The following is a 14982-nucleotide window of genomic DNA, read 5'->3' as shown; positions in this document are numbered from 1 at the left end:
AACAAAAAAAACCTAATTCATAACAGATTACTTACTCCCTCCTCTAGATATTGACCTTTACTTACTAAAAATATTATTAATATTATAACATCCCCCTTTATCCATACATTTCAGAAAAGAGAAAAGAAAGGAAAAAAAAGGAAAAAAAAAAGGAAAAAAAAAGGACATTATACTATAATATTATAAAATAACTTCTCCACTTTAAAACTATACAATAAGTCCTGCTTTAACATTTAATCTTCTATGTATATTACTATAACATTTCAGAGCAGCCTTCCCCATCAAATCTAGTTTAACATTTATTCCACTCTATCCATTTCCTCCACTCCCCTAAATATATCACTTAAAAATCCCTTTTCTTAGACTAATCAATCTACTAACTAGCTTATTCACCCACTATCATGCAAAATTACCATACACATTTCTTAATATCTTTAATTCACTGCCCACACTACTTAAAACTACAGAGCCTTGGTACTACAGTGGTTTAAAGCACCCTGTTATTAACACAGCTGCCTGCAATTTACTGCTGGTTCGAATCTCTCCAAGGCTCAAGGTTGACTCAGCCTTCCATCCTTTCTAAGGTAGGTGAAATGAGGACCCAGTTTGTGGGGGCAATAAGCTGACTTTGTATAAATATACAAAAGTATGAAGGCTATTGCTTAACGCACTGTAAGCCGCCCTGAGTCTCCGGAGAAGGGCGGCATATAAATCAAATTAAAAAAATAAATAAATAAATAAAAATATATGTCTATATTTTCCATTATATCTAAATAAAAAAAAAGAAAAGACAATAACTTTAAATTTATAATCCATATAGTATCTTCTTTAAGGTCTTTCCACTGGATTGGTAGAACCAACATCCATAATCGGGTAACATAGCTTGCTGGTGCAACAGTTTATTCAAGATCTTCAATCATATCTGCCCCCATCAGTAGTAAATATCTTCTTATATATATAAAAGTAAAAACAACCACCCGAGTAACATTATAATTATATTCCATATAGTAATAATTGTGGGTTTCATCAGGATTATTAATTCCCGTCATCGTAGTGGGTAACAACCCGATCTTCTGCATGCCCCAGCATAATTCTCTTGCCTTGTAATTCAAGATAATATAATATATTTATCAACACACAAAAAAAAATTCCAAAATGGATAATTCAAATCCATCAGTTTAAGGCTCATTTCACGTCCCCAAATTACGGCCATGCAGAGATCTGCCACAATCTTCAGGATGATATTAACCAATACATCGCCTCTTCTGTGTTTACACATAATCATTCATATTTTAAAGTCACTGGCTTCACTGTTGCCTGATTTAGAAATTTCTATTTTTATGCCACCTATTTCTTTTTTCCTTTACTTTTTGTGGGTTTGGTTTCCATCCTGGTTTCTTTTCTACAAATTGTGTATCATCTGGTCGGCTTTTGTTCTGCTTTGTAGATTGGTCTTGTTGGTTTTGTATTTGTATCTCATATTTCTTTTTTATCCCTTGTATTTCCCCTAATTGGTTTCCATGCTTGTCCTTGCCTTGATAAGTCATCACATTAAGGTTAGATGCCACTTCTCTCAGATTTATAGATAGTCCAGCTGGGGTATCCAATGAAACCAAAAGCAATTCATCTGGTACAGTCTCTATATTTCGATATTTTTCCTTTATTTCCGGCTCCTTCTGCTTATTGTGTATTATACCTGAAGATGTTAAGTTCATTTTCAACCTATTTTGATAAAATTCTTCCGCTCTTTCAACAGTGTTTAGCTGATATCTTTCTCCTTGATATCTAAATATAATACCAACTGGGGCGTCCCACCTGAATGAGATATTTCTCTTTTTTAACTCATTCACCAAAAAACCAAATTTCTTCCTTTCCATCAATATCTTAGGTGGGAGTTCCTTATAAATCCAAATCTTTCTTCCATGCAGTTGCAACTTAGAATTGAAGGAATTTTGCACGATGTTATTCCTAATTTCTTTATCTATAAAATAAATCACCACATCTCTAGGCAATTGCCTTTGCTTGGCAATCCAAGAGTTGATTCGATAAACTCTGTCAATCCTACTAAACACTTCATCAGGTTGAACCTTTAGAATCCCAGCTAGAAATTCAGAAGATATTTTCCTTAAATCATCTCTATTATTTTCCTGCAAACCTCTTAATCTTATCGCATTTTACATATTCTGTAAAATTATATTGTACCATTAAAATCTCTTTTTCAATCTTCTGTTGCAGATTTTCTGCATTACCATACTTTTGATCAGCATTCATTTTAGGTTTTTCTTCTAAGCTATTATCCTGAATGTTTATCAAGTCATTTTCAATTTTTGGGATTCTATTGTCCAATTTTTCTTGAGTTCCTTCCATTTTAGACTCTAGTACATTAGTATTTGTGTCCAACCGCATCATAAATTCTGTAAAACCATTAGCCATTTTTGAGAATTTTTTCTCCAAAAAATCAAACTTAGATTTCACCAATTCTTTAATTTCCTGCTTAAATTTTTCAAATTGCTGATTCACAATCTCCTCCCTTCTTTCAATCTCTTCTATAAAAAATTCTATTATATTAAAATCAGGTTTCTCAGACTGAAGAGTTAAGACTTGTTCCTTTAAGTTGCTGGTGGGGGAATCCCCCCCCTTCTTGTTTATCTGACTTTATGAGTCTCAGTGCCATGTTTCCGCCCAGGCAGACTTTGTTAAAAAAAAAAGCAAGAAAGACTTCTTTCCAATCAACAACAATATCAGGTCTCCAAGGGAGAGAAAAAGAGAAAAAAACACAGGAGCGAAGTTTTGTCTACAAATGTAGCCAGTGGTATTTATTCCACTACATTGTAGTAATAAAAAACGGAAGGACTTTCCCTTTCAGCCTCTCCTCCAGCCGACGCCATTTTAAAAGGCTTTTTTTCCTCTTTCTTTTCCTCCTCTCTCTTAAGTAATTTCTTTTAAAAATTCAGTAAAATACTTGCGGTTCAGTATTACAGGTCCAGCTCACATTTTCTTTGAGTAGTCTGTTAAATTTACAGGCTCGCTTTTGACGCCTAGCTCTGCATCAGCAGAGGTCTCCCAAAGCCCGGAGCAGTGGCTGGGGATACGGGGCATCTCATCCGCTCCGTCCCAAAAGTAAAAAAAAAACTTTTGGGACTCCGCAGAGAGTTCTACCCACCCCTGCTGGCTCTATCTCCGTTTCCTCATGGAAACGGAGTTTTTTCGAGCCGCCATTCCGTTGTGAAGGCGGCTCTGACAGGCGATGGAAGCTGACGATCCCAAAGGAACGTCTGGCAGCGACAAGCAAACCGGAAGTCCTTCCAACAGCGTTTCTAATGTCTTTAGTTGCCATCTGCCCTCATCCCTAAAAAGAACTTCTTTATATAACCCCCCCCCCCCGAGTGACATTATATTTGTATTCCACATGATATGACCAAGATCCAGCCATAATGGTATTTTATAATCCCATTTGAATCGGTGCTTCTTCCAAACTCTCATCAAAGAGTTTCTAAGTATGTGGCTTTTGAATACTTTATCCACTTTATTCTCATAAAATAAGTAAGCATGCCAACCGAATTCAAGATCAAAACTTTCTATAGTCAATATTCCAGTCTTTTTCCTTCCAAACCAATCACTTACTTGGGTCAAAGCTGCTGCTTCATAATATAATTGTAGGTTTGGAAGTTTAAGACCTCCCCTTTCTGGAACATCTTGCATAATTTTCAGTTTCACTCTCGTTTTTTTTCCGTTCCAGACAAACTTATTCAATCCACTTTGTCATTCTTTCAATTGTTTATCACTTTTAAGCACCGGAATCATTTGAAACAAAAAAAGAAATCTTGGCAAAATGTTCATCTTAACTGCTGCTATTCTTCCAAGTAAAGACAGTTGCAGTTTTTTCCAAGTCTCCATATCTTTCTGTACGTCTCGCCACAACACCTCATAATTATTTTGAAACAATTTCATATTAGATTCTGCAACCTGAACTCCTAGATATTTAACCTTTGGTACTATCTCAAAGCCTGCCTTGCTTTCAAGTTTGTGTTTTCGATCTTGTGTCATATTTTTAACTATCATCTTAGTTTTTTTCTGGTTCAATCTAAATCCTGATACTGTACCATAATCTTTTATAATGTCTTTCATCTGGATTATTGATTTCATTGGCTGTGTTAGGGTAACAACCAGATCATCTGCAAATGCCCTTATTCTGTAATCCTCTTGCCTTACCACTATTCCTTTCAAGATACTCGAGTCCTGTATTGTATTCAACAAGACTTCTAATGTTAAAATAAATAACAATGGGGATAACGGACAACCTTGTCTTGTTCCTTTTTCAATATTAAAATCTGTTGTCAAATTTCCATTAATAATAATCTGTGCCTTTTGTTCTTGATAGATTGCTGAAACCGCCTGTATAAATTGATCCCCAAAGTCCATCTTTTTTAAAGTCTTTAATAGAAAATTCCAATCCACTCTATCAAAGGCCTTCTCCGCATCCAAGAAAACCAGCACTGCAGGGATCTGTTTGTTCTTCTCAAGATATTCCAATAAATCTATAACTTGCCTTACGTTGTCCTTCATGTATCTGCCTTCTATAAATCCCGCTTCGTCACAATGAATCCCCTCTTGAATAACTGGCATCACCCTGTTGGTTAATACTTTTGCAAATATTTTATAGTCATTATTCAGAAGAGATATTGGTCTAAAATTCTCTGGTTTTTTAGGACCTGTTTGCTCTTTCGGTATCAATGAAACATAAGCTGTTTTCCATGATGGGGGTATTTTACCCCCTTGTTGTATACTACAAAATAAATCTTTAAGATGCTCAATCATTTCTGCTTGTAAAGTTTTATAGTACACCGTAGTTAAACCATCCGTCCCAGGAGCTTTAGCTGTTTTCAATTGTTTAATTGCGGCAATAATCTCGGCTGTTATAGGATAATTCATTCTCTCCTTTTGTTGATTGGTAATTTTTGTAACTCTTTTATTTTCTAAATATTCTTCTATAAATCCATTCTGTGTGTCATTTTTGGCATATAATTTAGTGTAATAATCTACAAAAACTTCTTTAATTAATTTTTGTTGAGAAATTTCCTTCCCTCCAATATCAATACTATCAATAATCCGTGTACTCTGCTTCTTCCTTAGTGTATAAGCCAACCATCTGCCCGGTTTGTTAGCGTTGCAAAATGTGTCATGTTTCGCAAATTGTAAATTTGTTGCTGTTTGTTCCGCCATAAGCATTTGAAATTGATCTTTCAGAAGTTTTATAGCTCCGCGTATTCTTTCATCTGTTGGATTTTTTATAAGTAGCTGTTCTTTCTTTATTTCTGCTTCGATTTCAGATCTTTTCTTTTGTCTATTCAGTTTGTGTTTAGAGTTCATATGAATGAGTACCCCTCTCATATATGCTTTACTCGCATCCCACACAATTTCAATAGGGGTACCCTTATTCAAATTCATTTCAAAAAATTCTTTCATCTGCTTTTTAAGTTCTATTATATTTTTTTCATATCTAAACAAATTTTCATTTAGTCTCCATGATCTTCTCTCACTCTTTTCCAGCTCAATTTCTATCCATACCGGGGTATGGTCAGTTAAAGTCCTTGGAAAAATCTTTGTTCTTTTTGTTTTTACAAGTAAATCAGTTGATAGTAAAACAAAATCAATCCTAGAGAAAGACCTATGTCTATCTGAGAAGAAAGTAAAGTCCAATTCTTTTGGATTATGTATTCTCCAAATATCTTTTAATTCCAAATCTTCTTTCATATCAAAAAAAAGTCTGTGGCAGTTTAATCCTTGACTTCGCCGAACTCTTTTTATCTATTTTTAAATCAATTACTCCATTCCAATCTCCCATGATTAAAATAGATCTATAGTCCCATTGCAATATTTTAGAATGCAAAGTTTTTTGTTCTAACATGAGTTTCTTGTAAACAAATTATATCATTATTAAATTGTCTCAGATATGTAAATAATTTCTTCCTTTTCTGTGGTGAGTTCAGTCCATTCACATTCCAAGATAAGATCTTAATCGTCATGTACACTTTTTTGAAGCGATGAGCAGAATTGCCAAAGATCTTCTGAATCGGTAGTCTTTGGCTTTGCTCCCCCCATGGCTTCACATTCTTGCATGTTGCTCTTGGCTCCTTTCTTATATTTTTGTGGCTTGGGCCTTTCCTGTTGTTGTCTTTCTTTAAGTTGCTTAGAAATTGCTCGAGTTACACGCTGATCTTTAGCTTCAGCCATCCGGGCTAGGTCCAAAGCCACATCTCTTGTAGTCTTAAGTGGTTCAATCACAATTTTCGAAGGAAGGTCTAGCAGGGGCTCCTCCAGAAAACCTCCTGTAGCTCCCTGCATTTCCATTACCTCTGGTTCCACCTGTTTAAGCTGCTCTTCCATCTCTTGCTCAAGTTGTTTCTCCTTATCACTCTCCTTTATCTCCAACACAGTAGATGTACGTGGGGATGGCGAGCTCCTTTTAAAAACATTAGAATAAAATTCTTCCGCCTTTTCAACAGTGTTTAATCGATATCTTTCTCCATTATACCTCAGGATTATACCAGTTGGGTATAATCCCACCGAAATGGAATTTGTTTTTTTTTTAGTTCATTCACCAAAAATCCAAAGTCCTTTCTATCTTTTAACATCTTAGGTGGTAGTTCTTTATAAACTCCTATCTCTCTTCCCTCCACTTGGACAGTAGAGAGAAAAGACTTTTGCAAAATATCATTTCTCATTCTTCTGTCTGTAAAATATATTACCACATCTCTAGGCAATTGTCTTTGTCTGGCCACCCACGAATTCACTCTGTAGATTTTATCAATTTTGCAAAAAATCTCTTCAGGGCTAATCTTTAAAAACACAGCAAGAGCATCAGAACAAATCTGTCTCAAATCTTGTCTATCATTCTCTTTTATGCCTCTCAGCCTTATAGCAAATTCCATTGACCTGAACTGCATCATTGTAATTTCATTTTCAAATCTCTGCATTTTATTGTCAACATCATAAATTTTATAATCAGTCTCCTTCATTTTGACATCCATTTCTGATTTAAATTCTTCCACCTTAGCATCCGTTTTAATAATTGCTTCTGATAGCCAGTCACCACTGTCATTAATTTGTCAGTCACCTTATCATACTTTTCTTGCACCACCTCTTTAATTTCTTTAATCTCCTGCTTAATTTCCTGTTGTGATTCTTTAAATTTTTCATCCAAAACCTGGGTAATAAAATACTTTAAGCTTTCAAAATCAAACTCTTTTTTCTGGCTCTGCTCACTGGGAGGCTGCTGTTCAGGCTTACGTGTGGGGGATCCCCCCCCTGCCGCCTTTCCTTCCTGTTTGGTCTGCTTAGAAGCCATCCTGCCACGTAAGCTGGCTTTTCCAAAAAAAGAAATTCTTTTTCCCTTTCCTCCACAGCAAAGTCCTCTAAAAATTCCCCCAGGTTTAATCAGAGTAAGGGTGAGGTTGAAGCAAAATCAGACTTATTTTAAAAAGAGTTTTCTTTTCTCTTCCTCCACTTGTTACAGACAATGCAACTATGTAACTAGTTGAAATCCACTCTCGCTTTCAGCTCGTTAGCGCTGAAGCCAGGCGCCATTTTCAAGGGACTTTCACTCACTCACTCACTCTTCCATTTTTAAAATAAATCACAGGGCTAGTAATACTTGCAGTTTTTAAGGTTCAAGTTGTTCTTCCACCCTGGCGATTTGAATTGCTTTATTTTCAGTAAAGAAAGGTTGCTCCTGACGCCTTGTTCTGCGCTAGGCAGATTCGTCCCACACTGTCCGGAGTCTCGGCAAGCTGGAAGGGAGCCGCGCCTGTTTCCTCCCCAGAAGCAAACGATAGCTATCTGGGGGCTCACAGGGGCTCAACCTGCTTCTCATCCACTCTCTTCCAAGATTCCTGCAGGATTCTGGAACTTCCGAGCTGCTTCTCTTGATTGAAGCGGCTCTAACAGGCAGCAGGGCTGGCGGTCCAGAAACAGGACCGTCTTTCGGCGTCGGGAGGCAGACCGGAAGTCCAAGCTGCCCGTTTCTCACAAAAGGCAGACTGTTCGATGTAGACTGCCCCTTTCTAGGGAAGCTCCACTAAGACTCATTTATACAGTCTCAGGTCAACATCGCATTGCATTCCCTTTCTGTTGCCATGTTGTTTTGTGCTTTGTTCCATCATCCCAGGTGAGCTCCCTCCATTATTTCTGCTTAGGTGAGGCACCTTTTCCTGAATCCCAAAGCAATACAGCAATCCAGGACAGAAAGCAAAATCCCGTCTCCCTTGAACCACTTCTGCAAAAACAAAATACTGCATAGCTTAATGATGCTGAACCCCCAAGGCACATGAGCCTCTTTTGGCCAAGTTCCAAGTGTTGAGGGATCCAGCAGTTAAAGGGATCCAGAAGGAAACCAACTCGGATCGTATCAAAATTGCCTGATTTTTCTGCTTCCTTTTTCCAATAATAATAATGTGCTGGAATGAGAGGAAATTCACTAGCAGCAACCATCGGCAGGAGATTCTGACCCTCCCGTCCTCTTTAACTGGAGCTGATTTCTTTTTGTGCAGGAATTCCAAATTCTTATCTCTAGGAACAAGAATTGTCCTGGATCAAATAGATTCCATGTAATTGCTATTTAAAAAAACACTTGGGAATCACACATAGTGAGTTTATTTATTTACTGGGAATTATTATTTTTACCAATAAGGCGGAGAAGACATGCAGCAAAATGAAGGGGAGTATTTGGAGCTGAGGGTTGAACTGAGGGGTCTTTGGAGCTCTCTGAGCCCCCCTCCCTTCTAGCCATGAGGAAGGAAGCTCCTTTGGGCAATGAAACGTCTGCGAGAAGCCCCGAGGAGCCCCTCCCCCTCCCATCCAGCACAGCTTCCTCTTCTCTTCCCCCAACAACAACCCTGTGAGGTGGGCTGGACTGAAAAGGGAGCTGTCCAATCCTTGAACTCAGGGTCTCTTCTTTCCACCCTCCCAGCCTTCATCCCTGGCTCCCCTTCAGAGGTTGCTATGAGGTCGCAGCCCCAGAAGAGCCCCTGACCTCCCCCTCCCTCAATACGTAGGGGGGGCATCGCATCCCAAAGTTCAAGGGAAGCCCCCCCTTCACCTCCGTGTAGGACCATAACAACAGTTGGCACCGCACAGGCGCCCTCTGGCTGATTGAAGGAAGGCGGACGCCGATTGGTCGCTCTGGAGCCGGCAGCGATTGGGGCGGTCCCTCAGAAGGAAGAGGCGGAACTTCTGGCGAAAAAGGAATGAAGCCTCCACTTCCGTAAATAAAACGGGCAACGAGGGAGCTGCCTGAATCGGCGACAGAGAAGCCAGGATGATGCAGGTTTGGCGCAGGGGATGCTGGGAGTCGAAGTCCGGGAGGGTCTCTCCGGAGAAGGCAGGCCTGGGAGCCTGAGGCCTAGTCTTGAGGGCGGGGAGGGAGACGGAAGGCTGGGAAGGAGGCCTTGTCCACCTGGAGAATGCCCGGGAGGCCAATGGGAGGCGGGGGCTTGGGCCTCGGCCTCCCCTGCGGGGAAAGGGACGCAGCCGTGACCCTCTTCTCTTTTTCCCCTGCAGGAGGACGGAGGATGGCAGCAGATGCAGGAAAGAGGCACCGGCCGAGAGGAGGAGGAGGAGAGCGGGCCCCGCGGAGCAGCCCTGCCCGGTCCCTGCGCGGCTTCCCCGGGAGACAGCGGGGAAAGGCCGGGAGGCTCCGGGGCTGCAGGAGGGAGGAGCCCACGGGGAGCCCGGGAAAGGGGGCTGCCTGGACGGCGATGCAGGGGGGAGACCCCGAGACGGGCCCCAAAGGATCCAGGAGGGAGGAAAGGAACGGAACATCAGTGCCTGGAATGTCAAAAATCCTTCAAAAGGAACGACCATCTTCAAAGGCATCTAAGGATCCACTCAGTTGGAAACTCACATAAATGCTTTGAGTGCGGAAAGAACTTCAGTCGAAGAGCAGATCTTAATCAATATCAAAGGATCCACACGGGAGAAAAACCTCATAAATGCCTAAAGTGTGGAAAGAGCTTCAGTCACAGGAGCACCCTTTATGTACATGAAAGGATCCACACGGGAGAAAAACCTCATAAGTGCCTGCAGTGTGGAAAGAGCTTCAGTCAGAGCAGCAGCCTTTACAGACATAGAAGAATCCACTGGAGAGAGAAACTGAATAAATGCCTGGAGGGCGGAGGGTCCTTCGGAAGACCTGGGAGGCCCCAAACGATCCAGGAGGGAGAAAAATACAAATGCCCAGAATGTGAAAAATCCTTCAAAACAAATGGATATTTTCAAAGGCATCTCAGCATCCACAGAGGAGAGAGGAAATATCAATGTCTGGAATGTGGAAAATCCTTCAAAACAAATGGGCATTTTGAAAACCATCTTAAAAACCACTCAGTTGGAAACCCAAATCAATGCTTTGAGTGTGGAAAGAACTTCAGTCGAAGAGCAGATCTCAATCAACATCTACAAATCCACACAGGAGAAAAACCTTATAAATGCTTTGAGTGTGGAAAGAGCTTCCGTCACAGGAGAAGCCACGAGAGACATCAAAGGATCCACACGGAAGAGAAACCATTTAAATGTCTGGAGTGTGGAAAGAGTTTCAATTGGAGAGGAAACTTTTACACACATCAAAAAATCCACTCAGGAGAAAACACATGTGAATGCCTGGCGTGTAGAAAGAGCTTTACTGGGGCTTCAGGCCTCCATTGTCATACAAAAATACATACTGGAGAAAAACCCTATAAATGCCTCGAATGTGGAAACAGCTTCAATACGAGAAGAGACCTGGATAGACATGAAATGATTCACACAGGAGAAAAACCACATAAATGTCTGCAGTGTGGAAAGAGCTTCGATCTGAGGGGAAGCCTTTACATACATCAAAGAATCCACTTGGAAGACAATCCATATCAATGCCTGGACTGTGGCAAGCGTTTGTCTTCAAAGAAAACCCTTTATTCACATCAAAGGATCCACACTGGAGAAAAACCACATGCATGTCTAGAATGTGGAAAGAGCTTCATTCAGAGAGGAAATCTTTACATACATCAAAGAATCCACACTGGAGAGAAACCCTATAATCACCCTAAAATTGTGTTTCCACCAAAATAAGCCCCAGTGATTATTTTGGGACCCAAAAGAAAATAAGGCCGGGTGTTAATTTTGGGGAATATGGATCTTGAGCCTGTAATTTAGGGTGTTGGCTATTCCTACTCTTTTAGTATTATCTGCAAATTTGATGAGTTGTCCTTCTATTCCCTCATTTAAGTCATTTATGAAGATGAGTACTGGGTACTGGGCCTAAGACGCAACCTTCTGGTTCCCCACTGCTTCCTTCCCTCCATGTAGATGTATTCCCATTAAGGACCACCCAGTGTCTCACTCAATTATAAATCAATCCATCCAACTCAGGCATGAGTTTCATCCCATGAGTTTTAATAATAGCAACTATATCATATGTATCTTTTCCTTCTCCTTTCTCTTTACTCCCTGCCTCCTTGTATGAATGGTTATCTAGCAGTTTTTGCTTGGAATCGGGTTCTAGAGGTCTTGAAGATTGGAGACCCTCCCCTCTCCACTTTCTAACTTCAAAATAAAGAACGTTTTGAATGGTACATGCTAGGCATTTCAACTGGCTGAAATTGTACCTTTTCACAATAGTTTTATGTGATTCCTTCCCCCCTGCAAACCTTCTCCCTTTAATACAATGCCCCGTTCAATGGTTATGCTTAATATGATAGGATGTTTAACTGATGTAACTAAGCAGGATTTCTTCCATCCAATCAACTGTTTTGTATTTTTCCTACAGTATGGAGTGTAAAATGAAACCTGAGTCTGTCCTGGGCTCTTTGTTCATTAAGGGAAACCTCTTTGCTATATTACTCTAAAGGTGCCTTTAAATGATCTGCCAACTCTGTGCCTAATTGAAACAAGTGTGCTGTTGTAGAATCCAGGTGTCAGACCTGCCCCAACCTGGTCTCTTAAGAAAGACCCATCAGAATGAAGCAAAGAGTACAAACCGATTCCGGGTTTCTCTGCTCTTCATCGTCTTTCATTTCCCCCCTCCTTATTTCCCATCACTTTCAATCATATTGTCCATTTATCCACCTCCCCAATGCATCTCCAAATGGCAGAACCTAACACTAGGGTGTTTGATATAATCTATATGGGTTGTCCAAATATCAATACCATGTAAGACCATCCCTAGACATCTGAAACTCTTGTCAATTGAATTCTCTCAATGGTCCCCTTGTCTTCCAGCAGAAACCGCTACAAGGGACTCTCATAGATGACTATTGGGATGCTGCCATTTTAGTGCGGGAGGGGCGTGGTCTGGGTACATTCCTCGCTTTATAACCCCTTTCCTGCCTATCCTGTACTTTTATTTTCCTTCTTGGGAATGAAAGCGGGGAGGGATTGAATTGAGGGCCATCTGTTAGACATGAGCCTCCAGCAAGGGACTCCTGAGAACAACTTATTGCTTTCTCAGCCCGCAGTTCTCAAAACACCTTGGCGCCTGCGGATTGGCTTATCCTACACCGGACTGAGGGTGAGATACCTGTTTTAATCTGAGGGAATTGCGTGGGAATCCTCAGATCCTGCTTTCTTTGTCTTGCTATCACTCTCTCAAGGGTTTCCTTTTGAAATGCCAACCGTCTCGAGAGTTGTACTTCCTTGAACGGAAAGGAGATGCAAGTCCTTAAACTCTCTTAAGGCCAACAAAGTTTTGTGAGATACTAGCCATATTCTCAGCACATAGGAGAAGTACATCTGGGCCCAGGGATTGAGGCAGGTGTAAGTAGGAGATGGTCGGTTGACCTGTTAAGGAGTGGAGGTGGAGGTCCAAATACAGCCCTGCGAGACTTTTCTGAAGAGGAGGGTTAACACATTTCATACAATTGCTGAATGAGAAAAACCATCTGTACTGCATTTTCCAAGTTCGTCATAATGATTTCATTGAAAATGAACTCAAATGTAGATTTAAAATCAACACAGGCTACATGCAGAAGTTTTGTCCATACCATTTTGTTTTATTTAGAAGGTTAGTCATAAATCAAACTCTACACCCAGCACATTGTGCAAGAACACCTTGTGGAGGCCATTTAGTTCGGTCAGTTTTAACTAGTTCGACGGTAAATTGAGATTATTGGAATTTACTTATATAAAAAGGTACCCTTTTTGCTACAACAGGTGGATTGGATCATTCACCTCGTCCTTCTCTGAAACTTGTGAAATAGTATTTGAGGGGCTCAAACTGGGCCCAGTATTTCTCATGGTGTTTGACTGGAGCAGGTGGAACAATTCTTGGCCTCTGGTTTGTGGCCACAATCTCTTTTTATGAGAGGGCAATTTCTGGTTCCATGTTCTCCTTCAGGAAGGGTTTCAGCTGCAACCAGGATTGCCCCAGAGAGGGGGCAACTGATAGGCCAGCTTGGACGCAACCTGGAAGGTTGAACTTTAGATGACAGACAAATCCCCAGAAATCCAGCTCTTCTCAACACCATCACACTTACACCTTTACGATTTATGTTTTGTTTCCTAATGGCATCAGTCGGAACCCTGACATTATTTACACTTCAGAGAATATGCACCAAAGACAAATTCCTTGTGTGTCCAATCACACTTGGCTAATAAAGAATTCTATTTTTTCTATTCTATTCTTAGGACATCTGAATGTGGGTGTTAGATCCTATGGAGTCAGTACTGTTGTGTGAATCAAATCAAAATTTATGGGGCTGGCCAACATATCTCAAGTTCTAGAGCATCTTGGCCAGACTACCTGGGAAGGTGGTTGTGCGGCTCTAATTTGGGGAGAACTAGTGTCTCACCTGCTTGGCAGGAAGGCAGGCTAGGAGTGGCACTCCAAGAAAAGGCTTCGGCTGAGCATCTCTGGGCTGCTGGGCTCCTGAGGGTCAACAGATGGCATAACAAGTCCTGTCCTTTGCTGCCCCCTTCCTGTCTCTGGCGGACCTGCAGCTCTGATCTATTTCCATCTCAGAAGGCTTTGGCAGCCCCCAAAGGCGGCTTTGGCAACTCTGATCTACTTCTGTCTCAAACCCAGAAGGCTTTGGCAGCCCCCACAGTAAAGATGGCTGTTGGGTCCTTCAAAAGCACTCTTTTCACCTCGCTGTGGTTCCTCGGCAGGTGCAAGGACCATGGGGGCTGGAAAACATGGGCTAGCTGGTGCGGGGCGAACAGCTTCATAGTCCCCACCTGCGGCTTTTTGGCCAAGTATAGCTTTCTTTGCCTGAAGTCACTTTCATAAACTGTACTGTATGCCTAGGCACAAAAAAAGTTTTCAATGCGAGAGGGAATGTTATTCTATTGCTACTGCTGTCCATCGAGTGACAGGTGAGAGCCTTGGAACATGGGTGGTGTATTCCAGCTTCCTGAATTCACTCCCAGGCACTGGAGAGCTCTTCCACTGAGGCCCTAGGGCTTGGCTGTTGCTCCTGGTGAATCCCAGGTCAGTCAATAATAAAGATCCCAAATTATCCAAGACTTTATTGATGAGAAGTCAGCTGACCGCCCATGCATCTCTGAGGTCTGTCAAGAGATGTGTCCATCCAGGTTTAGGATTTTGCGCCAGCTGAGCCCCTGGGCATGGGAAGCAAGTGGCAGTGGTCACCCAAGAATCTCTTTTGGCGTTCAGGGGCTTCGGTCCCCAGGATTCTGGTTGGGAGATCCTTCTTTCTTAAGCGTGGATACTACTGTACCATCTGCCCTGCTCTCCAGGCTCATAGTGCTGGGGTACTTCCGTTTGCCACCCCTGGCCTCAGAAACAATCTAAGAAATCACGACAGTCATGGGCCCATCCCAGATTGACTCAGCAATGATTCAGAACAATGGTCGTCAGACACTGGTTTAATCTTACCAGATCAATGGCAATGTGATCTGGCGGGGAATCCATTATTATCCCCCGTCAAGGTCAGATCATGACTTGGTGCCTGTGAGATTCTCTTATGCCACTCTCCCCCTTCTTCAGGCCCATTT

General features: G+C 41.4%; 2 protein-coding genes across 2 annotated transcripts in view; both read left to right on the top strand.

The window, feature by feature from the left end:
• LOC148111769 (uncharacterized) overlaps positions 1-14982 on the top strand; it is a 332684-nt gene that overhangs the window by 33522 nt on the left and 284180 nt on the right. The gene's annotated exons all lie outside the window — the stretch shown is intronic.
• Positions 3148-13641, top strand: LOC148111773 (uncharacterized). The gene is made up of 2 exons (XM_087879787.1): positions 3148-9325; positions 9559-13641. The coding sequence occupies exons 1-2, from the start codon at positions 9317-9319 to the stop codon at positions 11098-11100; spliced, it is 1551 nt and encodes a 516-aa protein (XP_087735913.1). The 5' UTR covers positions 3148-9316; the 3' UTR covers positions 11101-13641.

The sequence above is a fragment of the Pantherophis guttatus genome, chromosome 16, assembly GCF_059756535.1.
Source record: "Pantherophis guttatus breed Tessera chromosome 16, ASM5975653v1, whole genome shotgun sequence".
NCBI lineage: Eukaryota > Metazoa > Chordata > Lepidosauria > Squamata > Colubridae > Pantherophis > Pantherophis guttatus.
This window is presented reverse-complemented; position numbering and strand designations above follow the sequence as displayed.